We start from the raw sequence: 18,773 nt of genomic DNA on the forward strand, positions 1-18,773 counted from the left end.
CCATTCTATCTTGGAACCTGTGGGGGGAAAAATTGTTCATACCTAGAAATGGCACTGCTTTGGTATATATATATATCCAAAAATAGCTTGATGACAAGAAAAAACACCCCATATATACCAAATACCTATAGTAGCACTTTTTATACTAGCAAAGACTGAAAAAGTAGATGTTCATCAATTGAATTGGGGAATAGCTAAACCAATAGCTGTACACTATAAGAAACAATGAATGTGATGAATACAGACAAGTATAGGAAAACTTAAATGAACTGATGCAAAGTAAAGGAAGCAGAACCAAGTAAGATACTAAAAAGTGACAATATAAAAGGAAAGAATAACAAAGTAATCGAAGCTGCAAATGATAATTGGCATCAAGAGGAGACATGAGAGGGGACCACCTCCCTGTCCTTCTTAGTACAAATGAGTGGGGTATGAGTGTGGAACACCACCAATAAGTTGAGGTTTTTTTTTTCAATATGTTGATTAGTTTTGCTGAATTATTCTTTATCCTCTTAAAATGTAAATGATGAAAATACAAAATAATACAAGTTTATTTAAAAAAATTTTTAAAAGAAATATCCAAAAGTAGAATAAGCTGACCATGAGTTTCCTTTCATTATATTGGCTATATTCGACTAAATAATTAATAGTTCTTTCACCTTGGAAATTTTAGTTTAAAGATTTACAGCATTATCTAACTTAGGGTAATGAATTACTTTGCCTCAAGTTAAAGTATATTAAAACTAAAATTGTAGCAGAATCAAATTATAAGTAATCTGATGCCCCCAGTGTAATTTTGAACAGTATTAGGAAAAATGATAAAAGAATGGCACTTCATTCCACTAGAGGGCAGATGTGATTAAGAAAGTATTAAAAAACTGGTCTTACAAACATTTTTTAATTCCAAATTTTCTATTACTTTTAGATTATCCGAGAAAAAGATATATACATTACCATCTGAACAGCACTGATATACTGCTTCTGCTCTACATATATGTGTGCTAAATTTAGCCACACGTCACTGATATCTGCAGTTGCCTCTCTTACTTGGGCAAATACATCACGAGCCTCACGGAAATATCCTTTGTGGGCCAGCACAGCACCTAAAGTGAAATATACAACAACAACAAAATTTATTTATTTATTTTTTTAGTTTAAGCTGAGAGTGCCTAGCAGGAAATTAGGACAAATAAAAATGGCAAATCATATTTCAGAATAATTGTATTTATAGAGAAATTCAAGGTAATAACCTCAGTGTTGAACTAAGATTCACCATCACTCATCTCCGAATCATAAATTTCAAACTAGTGCAAATATACAAGCTTTACACTACCTATGCCATTGGCAGCATAGAGGTTCTTAGGATCATTTCTGAGGACTTGCTTGTAGATGGCTAGTGCACGATCCTGATGTCGTTTTTCCTACAGAAGAGAAATGACACCATTAGATAAAGAGTTTAGTCAAAAACACCAAACCTTACTTTCAATAAATAAAGCTATTACCTTCTCTCGGTCTCTGGTGGGTTGATGCAAAGTCTGTAGCCAAACATTGCCAAGGGCCAGCATTGAATATGTGTCATTTTGAGTTGATGGTTGCTTTAATATTCTTTCAAATTTCTTCTGACCTGGACCCCATTCTTGCTTGGCCAAATGAAGATTGCCAATCAGAGACCAAGCATCTGGATGGTCCTGAAAAACACACATTAGAAGACTTTAAACATTTTAGGTCTCAAGAAGGGTATGAGTTGGAAGGTACCTAAGATCATTAGGTTTTAACCTCACTTCCCTTATTTTATAGAAGAAACTGACTCCCAGAGGGAAGGGGCTTCTTTGCAATTAGAAGGCGGCAGTAGAAGAGCTAAGACAAAACTAAGGAATTCCAAGCTAATGTAGTCCACTCTCCCATGTTAACTCTCCAATTCTGGTGTAAAAGAAAGTCTCGTGGACTGGGAATAAAAGAAAACTTAAAAGGATTTGCAGGATGAGGCATCACAAAAACAAAAGCTATAATATACAAATTCATTGTACATGCTGGAATGAATTTCACCTCAAGTCACATGAAGAGGTGAGTGTGGGTTATGTTACTTTTATGGAGAGGCAATAGTAGAGAGAGACACTTGAGGACAAGGACACATGGATATAACTGCACATATATGGTCTGGGCATCGAGTACTGATTAACAGATAACTTGTTGAGAATGCAGTAGATGGGAAATTCAACTGGATGATCTTTTTTAGGTACCCTCCAACTCAACTTTCTGGGAGTCCTTGTACCCCAAAAAGTCCATATACCTAGTATCAAACCACCCACCATTGACCATGTAAAAGAAATAAAAATTGGTAAATATATACCTGAGATCAATAGGTCATAATTTTAAAATGGAAATACGATTAACTGAAAATTTTCATTTCCCAAAAAAGGATTAATTATTACCTACCTGGTTGATCTGAAGGGCTTCCTTAAACCAATCTGAAGCCTCATAAAAGTTTCCTTTATCTCTAGCCATTGCTCCTAAACGCAAATAGCCTAGAAAGAAATGAATGTGAAAATATCAGCTTTATAAAATCAAACTTAAGGCTAAGTTCTACTTCTTCTGTCTGTCATTCAAGGTCCAAATTTTGGCCACCATCCAAATTTCTCCCAATTTTCACCCACACAAATTGTCCAGTTCAAAAGTTCTGTCTCCTTCCTATGCCCCACGGGCATCCCATCCATCTCCCCTTCCCTTTCTATCCATACTTCTCTCCTGGCATCTTCTACTCCAATCCTACTCATTTTTAAATGCCATATTCATATTGGTCCAGCAAACAGTTAAGTATTATGAAGCTGGGAGTTATATATATATATTTTTTCCCTTTTATATCTTGTATAGCTAATGTCATACCAAGTATATAGTAGTCCTCTAATAAGTATCAGTTAAATGGCAACATTTCTCATTTTTGCATGTTTTTTAAATAAATCTATGTTAAATAAATAACTGAATGGCTTGCAGTTTTTTAAAAAGTAATTTAAAATTCTTACAGTCAACATAATTAGGATGCTCTCGTAGTATATTTTTATACAATTTTTCTGCTTCGTGGAATTCACACATTGCCTCATAAAGCCTGGCCAGATTGTACGACGTTGTAACTGAGATAGCATTATAGTAATGTTCATCATGCTCAGCTTCTGCCTTGGCACGATCCAAAGATGCCAAAAAATATTTCTGTTAAAAAAATAGAAAAACAACTTTCAAAAAAAAGTTAAGTCAGGGCTGACTGAAGAAACTACATACTCCAGAGACATGTGGATATTTCATTTTCTCACCTTTGCCTCCCCTAAGTTTCCAAGCCTAAAATGGAGGGCACCCACATTATTCAGAATCTCTGGTGGGACGTCGGCCTGTACCTTCTCTTGTAGGATTCGTGTTGCTGTTCCATATGCTGAGAGGGCACCCTGTGAGCCCATAAAGACAGAGGCAGGCTTAAGTCACTGTGAGGACCAACACCTTATACAGTTTGTAACACACAGTAGGCAGTGCCTAGCTCAAAGGGAATTCTATACCACGTACTTGTATGTCGGTCTGCTCTAGGATTTGTGCCAGTTCAATCCAAGCCTCAACATCATCTGGATATTGCTCTGTGACTTTCTTCAAGTGGCCCTGAGGCAGAGGAGATGCCAGGATCAGTGTGCTATCCATAAGTCACCAAGATGAATCATGAAGGCAGCATTAAAGCATCCAAAGAGGTACTTATCAAAGTGACAAAATCAAAACCTTAATGTTTAGGAAGTACCAAGGAGAAAGAACAGACTCGAAGTCAGGAAGTAGGTTGGATACTAGTTCTTCTATGGCTTCACTGTCTGGCCCTGGGCATGTGACTCAATCTTTACGAGCCTGATGTAACGTGATAACTGGAGTTCTCCAATCCATAAAGCCCTTTGTAACCACAAAACACTATATTATTAAGATGATCCCCTGAAGTCATATTTTCTTTAAAACCCATATCTTCTCAGAATCAATCTGTATATTGGTTTCAAGGCAGAAGAGCAATAAGTGCTAGGCAATGGGGATTAAATGTCTTGGGAAGTATATGGGGCCAGATTGAACCTAGGACCTCCTGCCTTTAGGCCTGGCTTTGCTATCTACTGAGCCACTTAGCTGTTCCCTTGAAGTCTTATTCTTGAAACATGAAAGCAAGCCCAAGTTTCTAAAGGGCTAATGTCAATGAAGTTGACAAGCCTTGGGGATCCCATACCAAGCTAGAAGATCAATTCCTGTGGTCTGTTGTTGCAGGTCCACAAGGTGTTAAGTGTAATGAAGTGCTTTCCCAGAAGGGTGGCCAGCAGGGGATGAATGATTTTGGTTATACTAAGTTGTGAACACTATTTTCTAAGACTAAGAGGGTTATATGATCTTTGTCAGCTGAGAGGGTAGCATAAGGATAAAATAATCACATTTCTAAAATATCAAATTCTATTTGTTAGTTTGTTTGTCTTTTCCTAGAGCTAATGAGATGTAAGGGATGACTTCCCCTGGGGCCTTTCCAGTCCCAACTAAAATCCCACCCTCTACAAGGAGGCCTTCCCAACCCCTCAATTCTAGTACCTTCCCTCTATTAATTACTTCTTATTTATCCTGTTTAGAGCTTGTTTGTACACATTTATTTGCTTGCTGTCTCCCTCATTAGACTGGAAACCCTATGAGGGCAGGGACTATCTTTTGCTTCTTTGTGAATCCCCAATGTTAGCCCAATGCCTGGCACCTAGCAGCTTGACTGTCACATCAAATGGGAAATGATTTCACAATAGCTAAGATTTTTAGGAGAACCTTGGCAATGTCTCGTTTGTCTTGATCTTCAGAGGCAGCATAGAGAGAGCCAAGAATTTTCATCGTCTCATAATTATTGGGATAGGCTTTCAAAACTTTCTCAAAGCACTGAGACGCATTCTCCTTGTCACCTCGGTAAATATACATCTGACCTAAACCGAAAAAGGGTAGTACAAAAGAGGACGAGGCAAACTGGGTGGCTTGATAGTAGTACTGGAAAGCTTGATCATAGTCTTCCTGAACATGGAAGGACCTGGCCAGCTGATAACAGCTTTCTGCCTGCATAGCTTCCACCTCTGTGTTATGGAAAGCATGGAGAGCCAAGTGCTGGACTTTGCTATAATCCTAAAAAATAAAGAACACAAGAACAAGAAGGATAAAACACTAAGTTACCTCAATCATAAAAGATGATGCCATAGAAAATGTTCCCAGAAATAATTCAAGAATTAGGTGACTCAAATAATAGTATTATTTGGTACCACACCACCTTGATTTGATCTTTTCTCCACCACAAAGGACATTATGCACTTAATAATCCTTTACTTTAGTAATGTGTATTAGGGAAATAAATGCAATCCTAAATCCTGGTTTTATCTAATGAGAGCTACCAGTCAGAATTCTAGTGACAGGGGTAAGAAACCACTTCCTACAAATTAAAAGGCTTAAACTTCATACTTCTATATAGAAGTATACCCAAAAATTTACCCTGAACACCACAACAAAGTTGTCACCATATATTTACTGAATGTCCTCCACATATCTGCCACTTTAAAGAAGGCACACATATTACACTTCCTATAATCATGGTTTCATTTAGATGCAGCTTTAAGGTCTGCAAGGTTTTCTTTTCACGATACTCCTCAAAGGTGTGGAAAACAAATATGACCTCCCATTTCATGGGTAAGAACCTGAGGGTCAGAAAGGGTAAGTGACTTGTCCTGGGGCACACAGCTAAAATCCATTGCCCTGAGATAGCACATGAAATACATAGATATCCTAGATCTGTGTTGGTAAACCTATGGAATGCATGCCAGAGAGAGGTGGAGGGGGCTGTTCCATTTCCCCTCTCCATGCCCACCTGAGGACATTTCTCACATCACTTACCCCTCTGCCCAGCAGCCCAATGAAAATATTTCCTCCCTCCTCTGGGGTATGGGACAAGGCTCACATGCAGAGTGATGGTTGCAGTTTGGGCACTCAGTCTCTAAAAGGTTCACCATCACTGCCTTAGATTATGGTATATCAATTAACTGAGGGGTCAATATAAAAACTCAGGTCCTAATCTACTTGTCAGTCTCAGACCATAGTAAAAAAAGAAATGTCATATGCTTTGAAGTGAAATCAAGGGTTAAAGATAAAAGATTTCTCAAACCTTTTTGAAGAAAAAGTGATTTGCCAAATGGTTTAGTACCATAGGATTGCTAGGATCTATTGTGTAAGCTCGGGAAAGAAGCTGGACGCCATTTTTGATAGAGTCAGCCTAAACAAACAACAGGGATCAAGAGAAGAGTATAAATTAATAATAAGCTGAAACACTTTTTCTAAAATATTTTCTTTTTAAACATTTAAAGATATGAAGCTGACACAAAAAAGCCAAACTCAGATAGCATCATTGCTCTTACTTTGCTTGTCTATATTAACTTAAATGTTTTCCAATAACCGCAAGAACTTCATTGAAGTATTGGAAATATTCCCTCATGTTCTAAATTTGAGTATGCGAGCATCATTTGACACAAATTATTTAAAATGAACACTATAGTTCAGCATGACAAGCAAAAGAAAATACTCCAATACAATTAATTTTTAGTTTTAAAGAAACTTTTCCCAACAGTTTGTCATAGCTGTTATTTAAATGCATATGATAATTAATGATACTCTGGCTGAAATACTCTTCTTCCTTAAGTAAGGCTACCTTTATAGATGGTTTGTAAGAAGATATCATATTCTGCATTGAAAGGAGAATCTATTTATACAAGAAAATATGGTTCCTTTTTCCAAGCAATATTTTTGATTCATCTTTTTAGCTAAACAGATTCTTTAAGGATTTTTCATTGATAACCAAGTTAAATCAGCACTTGAATTATTTTCTTATTCACATACCTCTTTATTATTAAGTTCTAGGACAGCCAATCCAACTAATGCTCCCACACACTTGGAGTTGAGCTCCAGGGCCCTGCTGAATGCCAGACGAGCTTTCTCCAGTTTGTTTAGCTTCACAAAGCAATGTCCCATACCTAGGCGAACTTCCGCTAAAAAAAAAAAAACAACTCATTCAACTTGTAAAACTAAGGTATTTTTAAAGTTCCATTACTTCTATTTAGTGAAAATCAAAGCCTGACTCTTCTCTACATCATGTAACTGCAGTAAAACTGAATTATCAAGACCTATTATGCTACTGTTTTGTTTTTTCTATAGGTCAAATCATAATGAGTGTTCCTTCTTCATGTATTTAAATGATGTAAACCTTCCCTATGAGAATGCAAAATCCCTAATGCTGGTGTGTTATACATCTCCCAACACCAGTTAGACTGTGCTTCTGACCGACAATTCTCAGATAGAGAAAACAAAAATTTCCTTTAAGGTGAAAAGTGCTGTTATTAACAACAACAAAGTACTCTCTGTAGATTTTTTCTTTTTCACAGATCTGCACTTTAAGTAGCACAACAACCTGGCCAGAGATGGTTTGCCCTCACATACATCCTGACTACTACTTGCTTGTCTAAGAGGATTAGAAAGGCACTTACTTAAGGAAAAGGTTCTATGCAGAGAGGAAAGGGTCAGAGCAACCAGCTGTGAACAACAGCTGGGCTTGTTGGCAGACTCCAACAAAGACTATCAGAGAAAGGGCTTTAGCCCATAAAGACAAAAACCAAACATCCTTGTGCTCAAGTTGACATTTTATCAGGGGAAACACCTATGCATTGAGTAAATAAAAAATATGCAAAAAGTAAATATAATCTAGGTTTAATTTTTTGTGTGTGTGAATTGGGTTGGTTGAGGAAAATCAGTATAGTCCTATGTCCTCCATTCTGGTCAGGCTATATTCAGATCTCTGGATTAAGTTCTGGAAATGCCATTTAAGGAAGGACATTACCAAGAAAGAGCATGTCCTAAGGAAGTCACTGGGAAGGCCCTGTTGAAAAGTCTTGAAACCATGCCACAATGTAGATTAGGAGGAATATGAATACTGTTTTCAGATAGTTTTTAAGGGTTCTCTCTGGGAAGAGGTTATTAGCTTTATTCTGCTTGGCTCCGGAGGGAAGAACTAGGGTAGAAGAGACAGGCAGATTTTAATTCAATACAAGGAAACAATTCCCAGTAATTAGAGCTTTCTGAAAGTGAATGGGCTTTTTGAGAAAATAGTGAGTTGTCAATAGAGTTCTTAAAATAAAAGACTTCTGGGAATGTTATAGAAAGACTCATGCTTCAAGTAGGGGCTAAATTATGTGATCGCTGAGGTGCCCTTTCAACTCTAATATGATCCTATGAATCCAAATGGCAAAATATCACCTATTATCTTGTTTTTAAAACTAATGGAAGATTTTAAAAAATTCTTAATGTAATTTCTTTTTCTATCTGAAGTACATTTTCTCATGTAACCTGAGAGTTAAAAAGCATTCCACTAAATTACTGATATTAAGTTGGGTCACAGTTTTAGCTTAAATTAATTACTGACTTTTGCTCTTCCCTTACCTGGACATCCTGGGTTGGTACGTAGAGCTTTTTTATAATATGCAAGGGCTCCTCTATAATCTTTCTTATTGAATGAAATACAAGCTTTACCTGTCATGATTAAAAAAAGAAAAGGCAAAATCAATCAGAAGTGCTAGTTTAAAGAATGTAAGCCAAGCCTATGATTTCAATACAAATAAACACACAGAAGCAATATACTTTTAAGATCAGATCCATGTATCAGTGTTAATTTATGCCCATAAATAGAGCTCTATCTTTTTTTATCTTTAAAAGATTTCATTGAACCATTTCAGTATATTGTCTGAAAAAGAAGGGGTCATTGTTTACTAATCATTCAGTATCAGGAATTTATACTTTAATTCAGTTATTAATTTCTATCCCTTTCAACAATAATCTTTTTTAAAAAATAATTTAATCCCTTAAAAGCACAACCTTCAGGATAAGTTTTCTCTTCATCATAGATTTCAACTACTGAATGTTTTGAAACACTCTTCAGAAGATAAGCTTCACTTTTTATTAAACAAAATTCTTTCCCCTTTGCTGAAGAGCTGAGGCCTGACTTTCAATTAAAGAACTTTATTCCTGATACAGCTGAAGAAATAAGATTCCTAAAATGGCTACCAAAGATAGCTTACCAAGAAGGGCTGGTATATTATTTGGAGACTGATTAAGTACAAAATGAAATTGTGCATCAGCTTGGTCCATTTTGTCACCTTCCAAAAGACAAAAGCAGGCTCTTCCTAATAAATGGTTCTAGACAAAAAGAAACACCAAATCAAATTTCCATTTATGATAGATGGCCAATATTTATTTCCAAAGAACTTGTGATAATGGAAAATAAGGTAAAAATGTGATAAATGGAGATAAATTCTTTTAATTATTAGTAGATGATATATAACACATAAGTAGCTTAAACTAAAAAAACTTTCCTAAAATGAATTAGTTCATAGTAATTCTGATGACAAAAACACTACAAGTTTCCAAATTCTGTCTGAAATCTATGGTCCCCCCCCCTGGAAAGAAAATATGACAACGCTTGAACATTCAAAATGTATTATACAGGAGAATTATACTTGTTGCATTCATACAACTAAACTTCTTTATAAAAATGAATCAGAAGTGTAAAGGAAGAGCTAAGTGGCTCATGGATAAAGAGCCAGGCCTAGAGATGAAAAGTTCTGGGTTCAAATTTGACCTCAGCCATTTCCTAGTTATGTGACCCTAGGCAAATTACTTTAACCTCAATTACCTAGCCCTTACCACTTTTCTGTCTTGGAAAGGTAAGGTGGTTTTTTTTGCCTTTTTTTTTTAAGTGAATAGGAGGACAACAACAGACTAAATTAGGGAAGAAGATATATGTGCTACTTTTTACTAACCCAAGCTATTCCTTACCACAAAAATCTTTTAAAACACCAATATTTTCTGGATGATGAAAGCTAGCTATATGGCTACAAATCATTTACCACTACAATCCCTGGAATACCAACCTTGGAGGTGACCCAAAAAGCAATGGAAAGTTGAATGATGGGTACAAAAGGCTATACAGAGCATGGTGCTAGGGAGAAAGTAATCAAGTACCTGAGTATGAATCCAATTATGTGACTTTGCAGCTTTAGCCAAATCCCTTCAAATCTCTGGGGCTCCATCTCCTTATCTTTTCACTAAAGGAGCTGGACTAGGTGCCCTTTGAGGTTTCTTCTGGTTCTAAATGTGTTACTCTATGAACCTCTATTACCAAGAGTGACTGGAAAGTGGCATTGAGAACATGTCTAGTCAGAAAGCAAGGTGGGCTGCTCATATAAAGGGTGCAAGGAGTAAGAGATAGCAGCTGGATATGTGCACTGGTGCCTCTAGGATATTAGATGCCTGTGGGAGTCAAAGGAATATGTGCTGGGCAGGTCCTATGGAGGACTTCTGGAAGAACATGAACGAGAACTGCACAAGGTGAGGAGGGGAGGGACTGTGGCCTAGGGAAAGCAACCATCCATATCAAAGAGAATTCAGATTCACCAGAGCCATTTTACCCAAGATTTTACAAAACAATAATGACAGTTTACTTTTCATCACAAACCTCTCTTTCTCTGGCTAAATCAATATTCATTTCTGTAAGAAAGATGAGTCTGTTTCATTAAACAATAAGATATGCCCTCACAGTAAACCACCCTCAGCAACTATCAATTAAAAACATTGCTAAGGAAAACTTTTTTTTTTACCTGATCATACATGATAATTTTGTCAGCCATTGTATACAACAAGGTTGCCTGTGTGATGAGCTCTTTCTTGTTGTCCTTGTTTTTTTCTTTCCTGGCCTGCTGTACATAGTAGGCTGCCAACGTATCTAGGCAAGTCATCTGGTCTTTTTCATGGTCTCTATAATCCAGGTTGCCATCTATTCGTGCTGCTTCCAACAGCTTCACAAAATCTTCTGTTTTGCCTTGCTTATAATATTCCAGCTAGAAAGTAAAGAAGAAAAATTAGATAAGAGACAGCAACTAAGCTGAACCCTCAAGAGCTGTAGGGGGTAGAGTAACATGAAATATATCTGGACAACTAAGGTTGAGGCCAGATTTTGAAGGGCTTTAAAAGCTAAGTGGAGAACTTTCTTTTTCTTATGGGAAAAAGAGAACAATTTTTGAACATGGAAGTGATATGGGTTAATCTCTGTTAGGCAGGCATGTACAAGATGAATTAGAGAAGGGAGAAACTAGAAGCAAGGAGATCAATTAGTAGTCTATTACAACTGTCTAGGCAAGCGATTATAAAAACTGATAAAAGTAGCAATTATATAAATGGAAAAATGAGGGTAGATTTAAGAAATTTTATAGAGGTAGAATCCAATAGATTTGGCAAGTGATTGGATACAGGTTTGAGGGAAAAGGATTATTACTAGGGTGAGGACCTGAGAGACTGGAAAGAGAAATGGAAACATTTAGTGGAGGAATAAGTTTGTTGGGGAAGATAATGAGTTCTGTTTCAAACGTATTTGAGATGCTAATAGGAAATCTAAGTGGAAATATCCTTTTAGACAGACATTGCCATAGGACTATGGCCAGAGATTAAGGTTGTAGGTAAGTGGAAATCCAATGAACAGAGTAGATAGTTGAACCTCTCTCATCAGTAGAATAACTCTTCAAGAGAATATAGTAGGATAAGAAAAAATTATTTTGGTTTTGTCATTATATCCTGAACTCCTAATATAAAGCCTGGTACATAGTAGACATTTTTTAAATGTCTGCTCTATTTATAATGGCTACTGCTTCCATTATCTATACTTCCTGGAAAACTGGGCTGAGAAAGAGTCATTTGCTAGTGCCAGTTTTCACTTCACAAAAAAATTATGCCCAAAACTTATCTGAATTATTTTTAATAACTTTTCTTTTCAAAATGATGAAATACTATACACTTAGTATGTCAAAACTATTCTACAAACAATAAGTGAATAAATTTCTTTGGACACAATATAACTCCATAATGGACCTGAAGTCTACCCTGAATGGAAATCAGATACACGTAGCATATTAAAAGATACATACTTTGAACTTATTTTCCTAGTCAGTAAATGAAAAACATTTATTTAAATAAACACTAACCGCTAAGGCAATCCATATGTGTAGCTGAGTATGTTCCTGTTTCAGAATACTGATAACTTCATCCCCCTCCGGTAACTGATCAAAGTCAAGTTCAATGACCTAAAATACAAAAATATTTGTTACTCATTATTCACATCCTAGTTCATAATTGTTATTCCCAAAGTACAAATTTTATTTATCGGTACATGTATACATATTTATGTAACAAACAAGAAAAAAAAGCTCATATTAGTTTTCAAATGAGACAAAATGCCCAGCTCAAGAGTACTGATACCATTTAAATCCGTTTGGCAAGCACAAGAAATATATTCAAAGTATAAGCACAAAAAAGTTGGCATTACTTGATAAAGCAGAACTAGAACCATTTTCGCTATAAAGTGCCACAGATGTCTTGGTGTGCTGAAAACAAGTACTGATTTGCATCTGTACTTAGAACCCAAGTATGCCACACTAATTACTAAGGAAAATGGCCCTAAATTGTGTGTATATATATATATATGCGCATCCCTTCCAAATTATGAGGGTTAGGGGTGGGGCACCCCACAATCTGAAAAATCCACATAAAATTTTTTTGGCCCTCCCTTTGTACCAAAATCTGATTTTTTTTCTTTTTCGAAACATTTATAGTACCTTACTATAGAATCTGGGTTAAGTATTTGGTTATAGGTTATATAGTTTCTAAACTTTTTCACTGTCATCTGCTGGCCTTTGTGTGTTGTCTGCAGCTTCCGCAAAACACCTCCCAAAATTCCCATTTAATTTATTATGTTGACCCTCTACCAGGATGCAGAAATGTGGAATATGGAAAGAATACTTGTATTTTAATTCTTCAACAACCTGTGATTTCATTAGGGTAGGTGAAGACTGCAAGCCTCCTCTATGATTTTGTAGGTCTACAAGAGTTTCTGTGGCTGAAAATACTATCATATTACCAAAAAAACAATTTGTTAATTGGCAGACTTCTGTTAGGCTAGTCTTCAGGACATAGCTTTAGTCTGTGTCTGCCCTTAATTCAAGCTGGCACAAATTGTGGTTCCATTCCCTCCCTCCCCCCCAGCCTCTCGTTTATATTGAATTGGTACAGGCTTCAAGAACCCAATATCACCTCCATATCACCCAGAGAGAAAGACTTTAGTGATGGGGAACTGACTCTGAGGAAGCATAAAGCGAACTACATTGTCTGTATAATAATCAGCTTTGCAAACGGAATCAAGCAGCGGCCCCTAATGTCAGAGACAGACTTGAACATGTGCATAACCAATCAGGCGGGGATGTAACTCCACTCTGGAAGACTTTAAATACTAAACTGGAACGTTAGGAAAAGTCTCAAATTCGGGTGCATACAAGGCAGCGGGAGCAGAACCCCTTACAATGAAGAGAGGAAAGGGCTCAGAGGAGTCCGGACAACCTCCCTTAACTTTCGGGTCCTCTGAACCTCCTGGTTAAACTGCTGGGTGTAGACCCCCCCCCCCAAACTCTTTTCTAAACTGCGTCCGGAGGTTCGCATGCTATTCCAGTTGTCAAGCTGCCTGTAGCCTTCGGGAAACAGGTCATCTTATTCCCTCAGCTCTGCTTATCTCAGTTTCCTCTGCTGTAAAAGCAGTGTCCTGTGGACAGCTTGAGGCTGGAAGAGGGGCAGTCGGGGCTCCCACTAAGATGGGAGTGGGGTGACAGGTACTGGGGTCTGGGCAAAGTTGTCAAGGGTACTCCTACAGCCCGGGGGTCAGAGAAGTTGGCAGACAGAAAAGGAGAGGGTGTATCGGCCTCCTTGGACTCCCTCAACTGGGAGCCTTGGCACTGTTTGCACCGGAGACTCCAAGATCACTCCGTGCCGGAGATGGGGGTGTCGGGTTCTCTGCCTCCTAGGAGTCTCCAGAAAAGTCTGCATCGGAGACCCTAGGGTCAGTTGGACCCAGGATCTATGGTAGGAATGTCCGGCTCAGTCTTCTCCGGGCCCCTTTCCCTGGTCTGCACCGGAGACTATGGGACCGCTAGGACCTGGGATCGGGGTTGGAGGCGGGTCAGACCCTGGCCGGGGAGGGGGGGGGGGAGAGGGGTCAGAACTCGGGGCAGACTCCGGAACAGTGTTAGGGGTAGAGGGGGGAGAAGGGAAGGAATGAACCCCCTCGGCTGTCCCCGGCCCGCCCCCCCCCCTGCTGGACGCGGGCGGGGGCAGGCTCTCTCCGCGCCCCCCGCCCCCCCCCCTCGCCCAGGTCTGCTCACCTCGTCAGTGTCCCGGAGGGGAATCTCAATGGACCCTCGCGACATGATGAGGCTGGGGGCCCGACGCTGGCGGGGCCGGCTCCGGTTCCTCCTCGGCGCCCGGCTCCGGCGGCGTCAGGCGCTTCCCTTCAATACCCCTCCGGCCGCGAATACAACGAGCAGAAGCCGCCACCGCCGACACAGCCGAAGGGGCCCCGGCACATCCGGCTCCCGGGTCTTTGAACCGGAAGGACTCGCAAGAAAGAGAGGGAGGGCGGGGCTTCTTCGGGGGCGGGGCGGGGCGGGGCGGGAGCAGAGGGCGGGAGTCCTCAAGATTAGCTAGTCCTCCACTCTCCTCATACACAGGGATGCTGAGACGGGACTGAGGCTATCGCCAAGGTCACTTAGGTCAGAGAGAACCTGTCAAAGTCAGGCTGGGAGTTCAAGTTCGTCCACTCCCAACCTAACTCCATCATCATCGTTGATAATTTATTTCAGTCATTGCCCAACTCTTCCTGATCATTGGGGTTTTATTGTTTGTTTTTTTGGCAAAGACACTGGAATGGTTTACCATTGCCCTCTCCAGCTCCTGATACAGATGAGGAAACTGAGGCAAACCAAGTTAAGTGACTTGCCTAGGGTCATACAATTATTGTATGACCTGGACACTACCGCTCAATAGATAAGGAAACGGAGACAATTAACACAGTAAGTTTCTGAGGCTAAATTTGAACTTAAGTCTTCCTGACTCCAGGGTCACAGCACTCCATCCCTCACACCTCTTAGCTGCTTCACCTCACTGAGCAGAACCATTTGTGTTAACTGATTATTTGAACTAATGACAAAATTAAAAACAAACAGCCAATATTTCAGATATGATTGTCTAGTGCCTTCTCCTGAGTAGAAAACAGCACACAACGTTGAAAATTTTAATATATTTGTTTTTTAAAATTCAATTTTACTTTTAGTTTCAAATTGTCTCCTACTCATTCATTGTGAAAGGAAAGAGACAAAAAAGTTACAAAATGTAGTAAAAAAAAACAAATTTGAAGGAAGGAAGGTTCAACCTGTCCTTCAAGTTCATTTACTCTTTATCTAGAGGTGAATAGTATATCTCATTGTGACAGTGTATTTTTGTTTATCTTTACAATACCATTGCTATTGTAGAAATTGTTCTGCTGGTTCTGCTCATTTCATTTTGTATCAGTACACATAAATCTTCCCAGATTTTTCTGAAAGCATCCTACTTGTCATAGCATAATAGCATTCCATCACAATCATAAATGACAACTTGTTCAGCCATTCCTCCAACTGATGTATATCTGCTCAGTTTTCAATTCTTTGTCACCACAAGAAAAGCTGCTATAAATGTTTGGGCACATATAGGATAATCTCTTCTTTTTTTGATGTCTTTGGGGTAGAGACCTAATAAGGGAATTGTTTAAGTCAAAGGGTATGCATAGTTTAAAAAGTTTTGGGGACATAGGTCAATGGGAATATTTTTAAATGGCACAAAAAAGTGTGCAAAGGAAATTGTCTCATAATCAATTTAAACAAAGTGGAATACATTTCATCACTCTGTGAAACTTCATTTTGCTGAGTATTAACAAAAATGGAAAGATCACTGGAAGAATTCTGAATTTAGAAACAGGAGATCTGGGTTCAAATTCCAATTCTGTCAAAGAAGTTTGTATTTTATTTTGTAGAGAATGGGGAACTCCTGAAGACATTTGATCAAGGTTAACATGATGAGAGGTTGGCTTTAGGAAATTTTATCTGGCAGAATAGGATGCGTGACTCATTACCCGGAAGCAATTTATAGGCATTTAACTATATTCCATTGGATCTTTGTGTATATGCTCCCTTCTATGGTTCCTTAATTGTTTCTTATATGAACATGGCCTTCCATATTATAAACTCTGATGGTGTCAAGTCTTACATATACTTCCCCCTGCATTTAACTCCAAGCTAGATACAAGCCCTTGTTGACTTGCATCAGAACAAAATTCAACAAGCATTTATAAAGGACTGAAGGTGCAAGACTCTGTGCTAGGAGCTGCGGAATTTTTCTTTTGGGTCTTCCATGTAATTTTATTAGGGTGGGGAGCTCTCAGCATGGAAGTTTCTCTGATGACACAGATAGAGGATTGGCCATCATTTATCATCTTAGAGAGTCATTCATGGCCACATGATTATTATATGCCAGAGGCAGGGGCTGAATGAACCTAGATTTTGAGTCATGCTAACCCAGGCTGCCTTTATTAAAATTTAATTTCATTTTCTCCCAAGTAATAGACATTTGCTTTGTCTCCCACTCCTACCTCTCTAACCTACTACATTGCATCCATATCTACTGAGTGGATGTAATTTATTTTAATTTAAATTTAAAGATTAATGGCTTTTAATGGAGATGACATGAATCTTGAAGAAGGCTAGAGATTTTAAATGGTGGAAGTAAGGAAGGAGTAAATTCCAGGCATGGGGAAAGCCTATTCAAAGGCAGGTAAATAGAAGACAGTGATATAAGACTAGAGCTCAAAAAGAGAGATTTGGGCAAGATGTGTAGATAGGGGAATTATTTACATAAAAATGATAATTGAATTCTGAAAGTCAATGAGATCACTAAGAGAAAAGGTACACAGAGAAAAGAAAACCCAAGACCAAAATTTCAGGCATTCTCATGGTTAGAAGACTTGATGTGGGACTTGGATGATAATCCAGAAAAGGAAATTGAGGAATGATCAGACAGGTAGGAGAGAAAATAGTGAACTAAGAAGTATCTCAGAAGAGAGGGCATTCAACAATATCAAAAGATCTTTCCTGATCATCCCCAAGTAAAAGTGATTTCTCCCTTTTCTGATCTCCTAGAACACTTTGTATCTCTTTTTGAGGTATTTTTACATTCTGCCCTATAGAGTCTCTCCGAGGATTTTAGACTTAACTGCTGAAAAGGACCTTGGAGATAATCAAAAGGTCAAGAAGAAAGAAGACTGAGGAAAAGGGCATTGGTAACTTTAGAGAGAAGAGTTTTAGGTAAGTGATAGGATCTGAAATGAAAATATAATGGGTGGAGAATACAGAGGGTAGAGGAGAAAAGATCATATATATTAGGCTCTAAAAAAAGAGGCATTGGATGATACCTAGAGGGGTTGGAAGACTAGTGTTGTTTTTTTTAAATGGGGGGATCTGGATGTGTTTGTGGTAGCAGGGAAAAAAGTTAAGGAACAGTTTAAAAGTTGCCTAGCAGGAAAGAAAGATAAGGAAAAATCAAAGATGAGAGAGGGTGGGTGATTGACAGGGGCAATGCGCTCCTAGTTGGGACAAGAGACGATAAAATTGTGGATAAAAGTAGAAAGATAAGTTTTGGCCAGAATAGAGCTATCTGTTCATCTACACAAAAGAGAGAATGAGAAAGGATTAAAATGGAATTCTTTTTCAAATATGAATTTAACCCAATGACCAATGAGGTCCTTGCTAATTCTGTAATTCTATGATTCTGGACTTCTTCGATGTAAATGGGTTGTGAAGTTTAGAACAGTCCACAACAAGCAGCCACTTCTTTTTGTAGTGTTAGCAAAGTTTGAACATGTCAGCAGAGTCTATTTCTTCTTAAGAGAAATTGGTAAATATATTTTGCATGTTTTTACTTTATATAGATAAGGAGTTTCTAATTCAGTGTTCATGAAGATATTTAGAAGATATGGCAGAACAGGCCTTGAAAAATTTGAATTGTTAGTTACTATGTGATACATTCATCTTAAAAACTAGGATATGAAATTTAACTAACTTTTAAGAGAAAAAACTGCTTTGCTATGAGCTCCCAAATTTGTAGCTAAAAACAAAAATGTTTGTTTCAGCTGAACCTACTTAGGTTTGCATACTAAGGGATTTTTGTTTAAAAATAAGTTTTTAAATGTTTTGAAAATCTTATTGTTTAATTCTTACTCCTCACCATTGTGGTCTGAAGTGCTAGGGCAGAAGAGAATGTGCATAGAGCATAAAATGAACTTTTAGAAATCATTTTGAGAGACCTTTTTCTATTTTGACAATTGCATCAAAATTACAATGTAAATTATTCTCAAATTATCCCAAGAACCCACATGCTCATTAGCACAGGTAACCAAGATAGTTTGTTTAATTTCTCTGTGAACAATTTGGTATGGCACATAGGTGACACATCTGGTAGAGTGACACATCTGGTAGAGTGCCAGGCCTGAAATCAGGAAGACATCTTCCTGAATTCATATCTGACCTTTGTGAGATTTAAAATTGTTGAGGTCTTAAACTGTAGTGATTAAAATAGTGGAAGATATAAATTGTGATAGATATAAGAGAGGGTGAGTAAATTTTACCACAGAAATATGTTTCACTACAGCGTCTTGGGTTTTAAAATCAAATATAAGGTGGTCACCAGGGAAATATTCCCAATTATTCAAATACCCAAGTCAATTGGGTTTTATAGAGATTTTAATTAACAATACA

The 18,773-nt window shown here is 38.0% G+C and overlaps 2 protein-coding genes across 2 annotated transcripts in view; one reads left to right on the forward strand and one right to left on the reverse strand.

The window, feature by feature from the left end:
* The window catches only part of CTR9 (CTR9 homolog, Paf1/RNA polymerase II complex component), a 28,691-nt gene extending 14,150 nt beyond the window's left edge, over positions 1-14,541 (reverse strand). The window contains exons 1-15 of the mRNA XM_001367535.5: positions 14,313-14,541; positions 12,090-12,188; positions 10,713-10,952; positions 9,135-9,252; positions 8,500-8,589; positions 6,907-7,055; positions 6,179-6,286; positions 4,807-5,151; positions 3,550-3,639; positions 3,306-3,434; positions 3,021-3,204; positions 2,437-2,525; positions 1,503-1,688; positions 1,334-1,421; positions 955-1,103 (exon numbers count right to left, since the gene is read on the reverse strand). Of these exons, the coding sequence (XP_001367572.1) occupies positions 955-1,103; positions 1,334-1,421; positions 1,503-1,688; positions 2,437-2,525; positions 3,021-3,204; positions 3,306-3,434; positions 3,550-3,639; positions 4,807-5,151; positions 6,179-6,286; positions 6,907-7,055; positions 8,500-8,589; positions 9,135-9,252; positions 10,713-10,952; positions 12,090-12,188; positions 14,313-14,357 (2,109 nt within the window). The 5' untranslated portion in view covers positions 14,358-14,541. The remainder of the gene's footprint in view (positions 1-954; positions 1,104-1,333; positions 1,422-1,502; positions 1,689-2,436; positions 2,526-3,020; positions 3,205-3,305; positions 3,435-3,549; positions 3,640-4,806; positions 5,152-6,178; positions 6,287-6,906; positions 7,056-8,499; positions 8,590-9,134; positions 9,253-10,712; positions 10,953-12,089; positions 12,189-14,312) is intronic.
* Positions 14,542-14,647: 106 nt separating this feature from the next.
* IRAG1 (inositol 1,4,5-triphosphate receptor associated 1) overlaps positions 14,648-18,773 on the forward strand; it is a 233,145-nt gene continuing 229,019 nt past the window's right edge. The window contains exons 1-2 of the mRNA XM_056802088.1: positions 14,648-14,999; positions 17,207-17,324. The gene's annotated coding sequence lies outside the window, so the exon portion shown is untranslated. The remainder of the gene's footprint in view (positions 15,000-17,206; positions 17,325-18,773) is intronic.

The sequence above is a fragment of the Monodelphis domestica genome, chromosome 6 (assembly GCF_027887165.1).
Source record: "Monodelphis domestica isolate mMonDom1 chromosome 6, mMonDom1.pri, whole genome shotgun sequence".
Taxonomy (NCBI): domain Eukaryota; kingdom Metazoa; phylum Chordata; class Mammalia; order Didelphimorphia; family Didelphidae; genus Monodelphis; species Monodelphis domestica.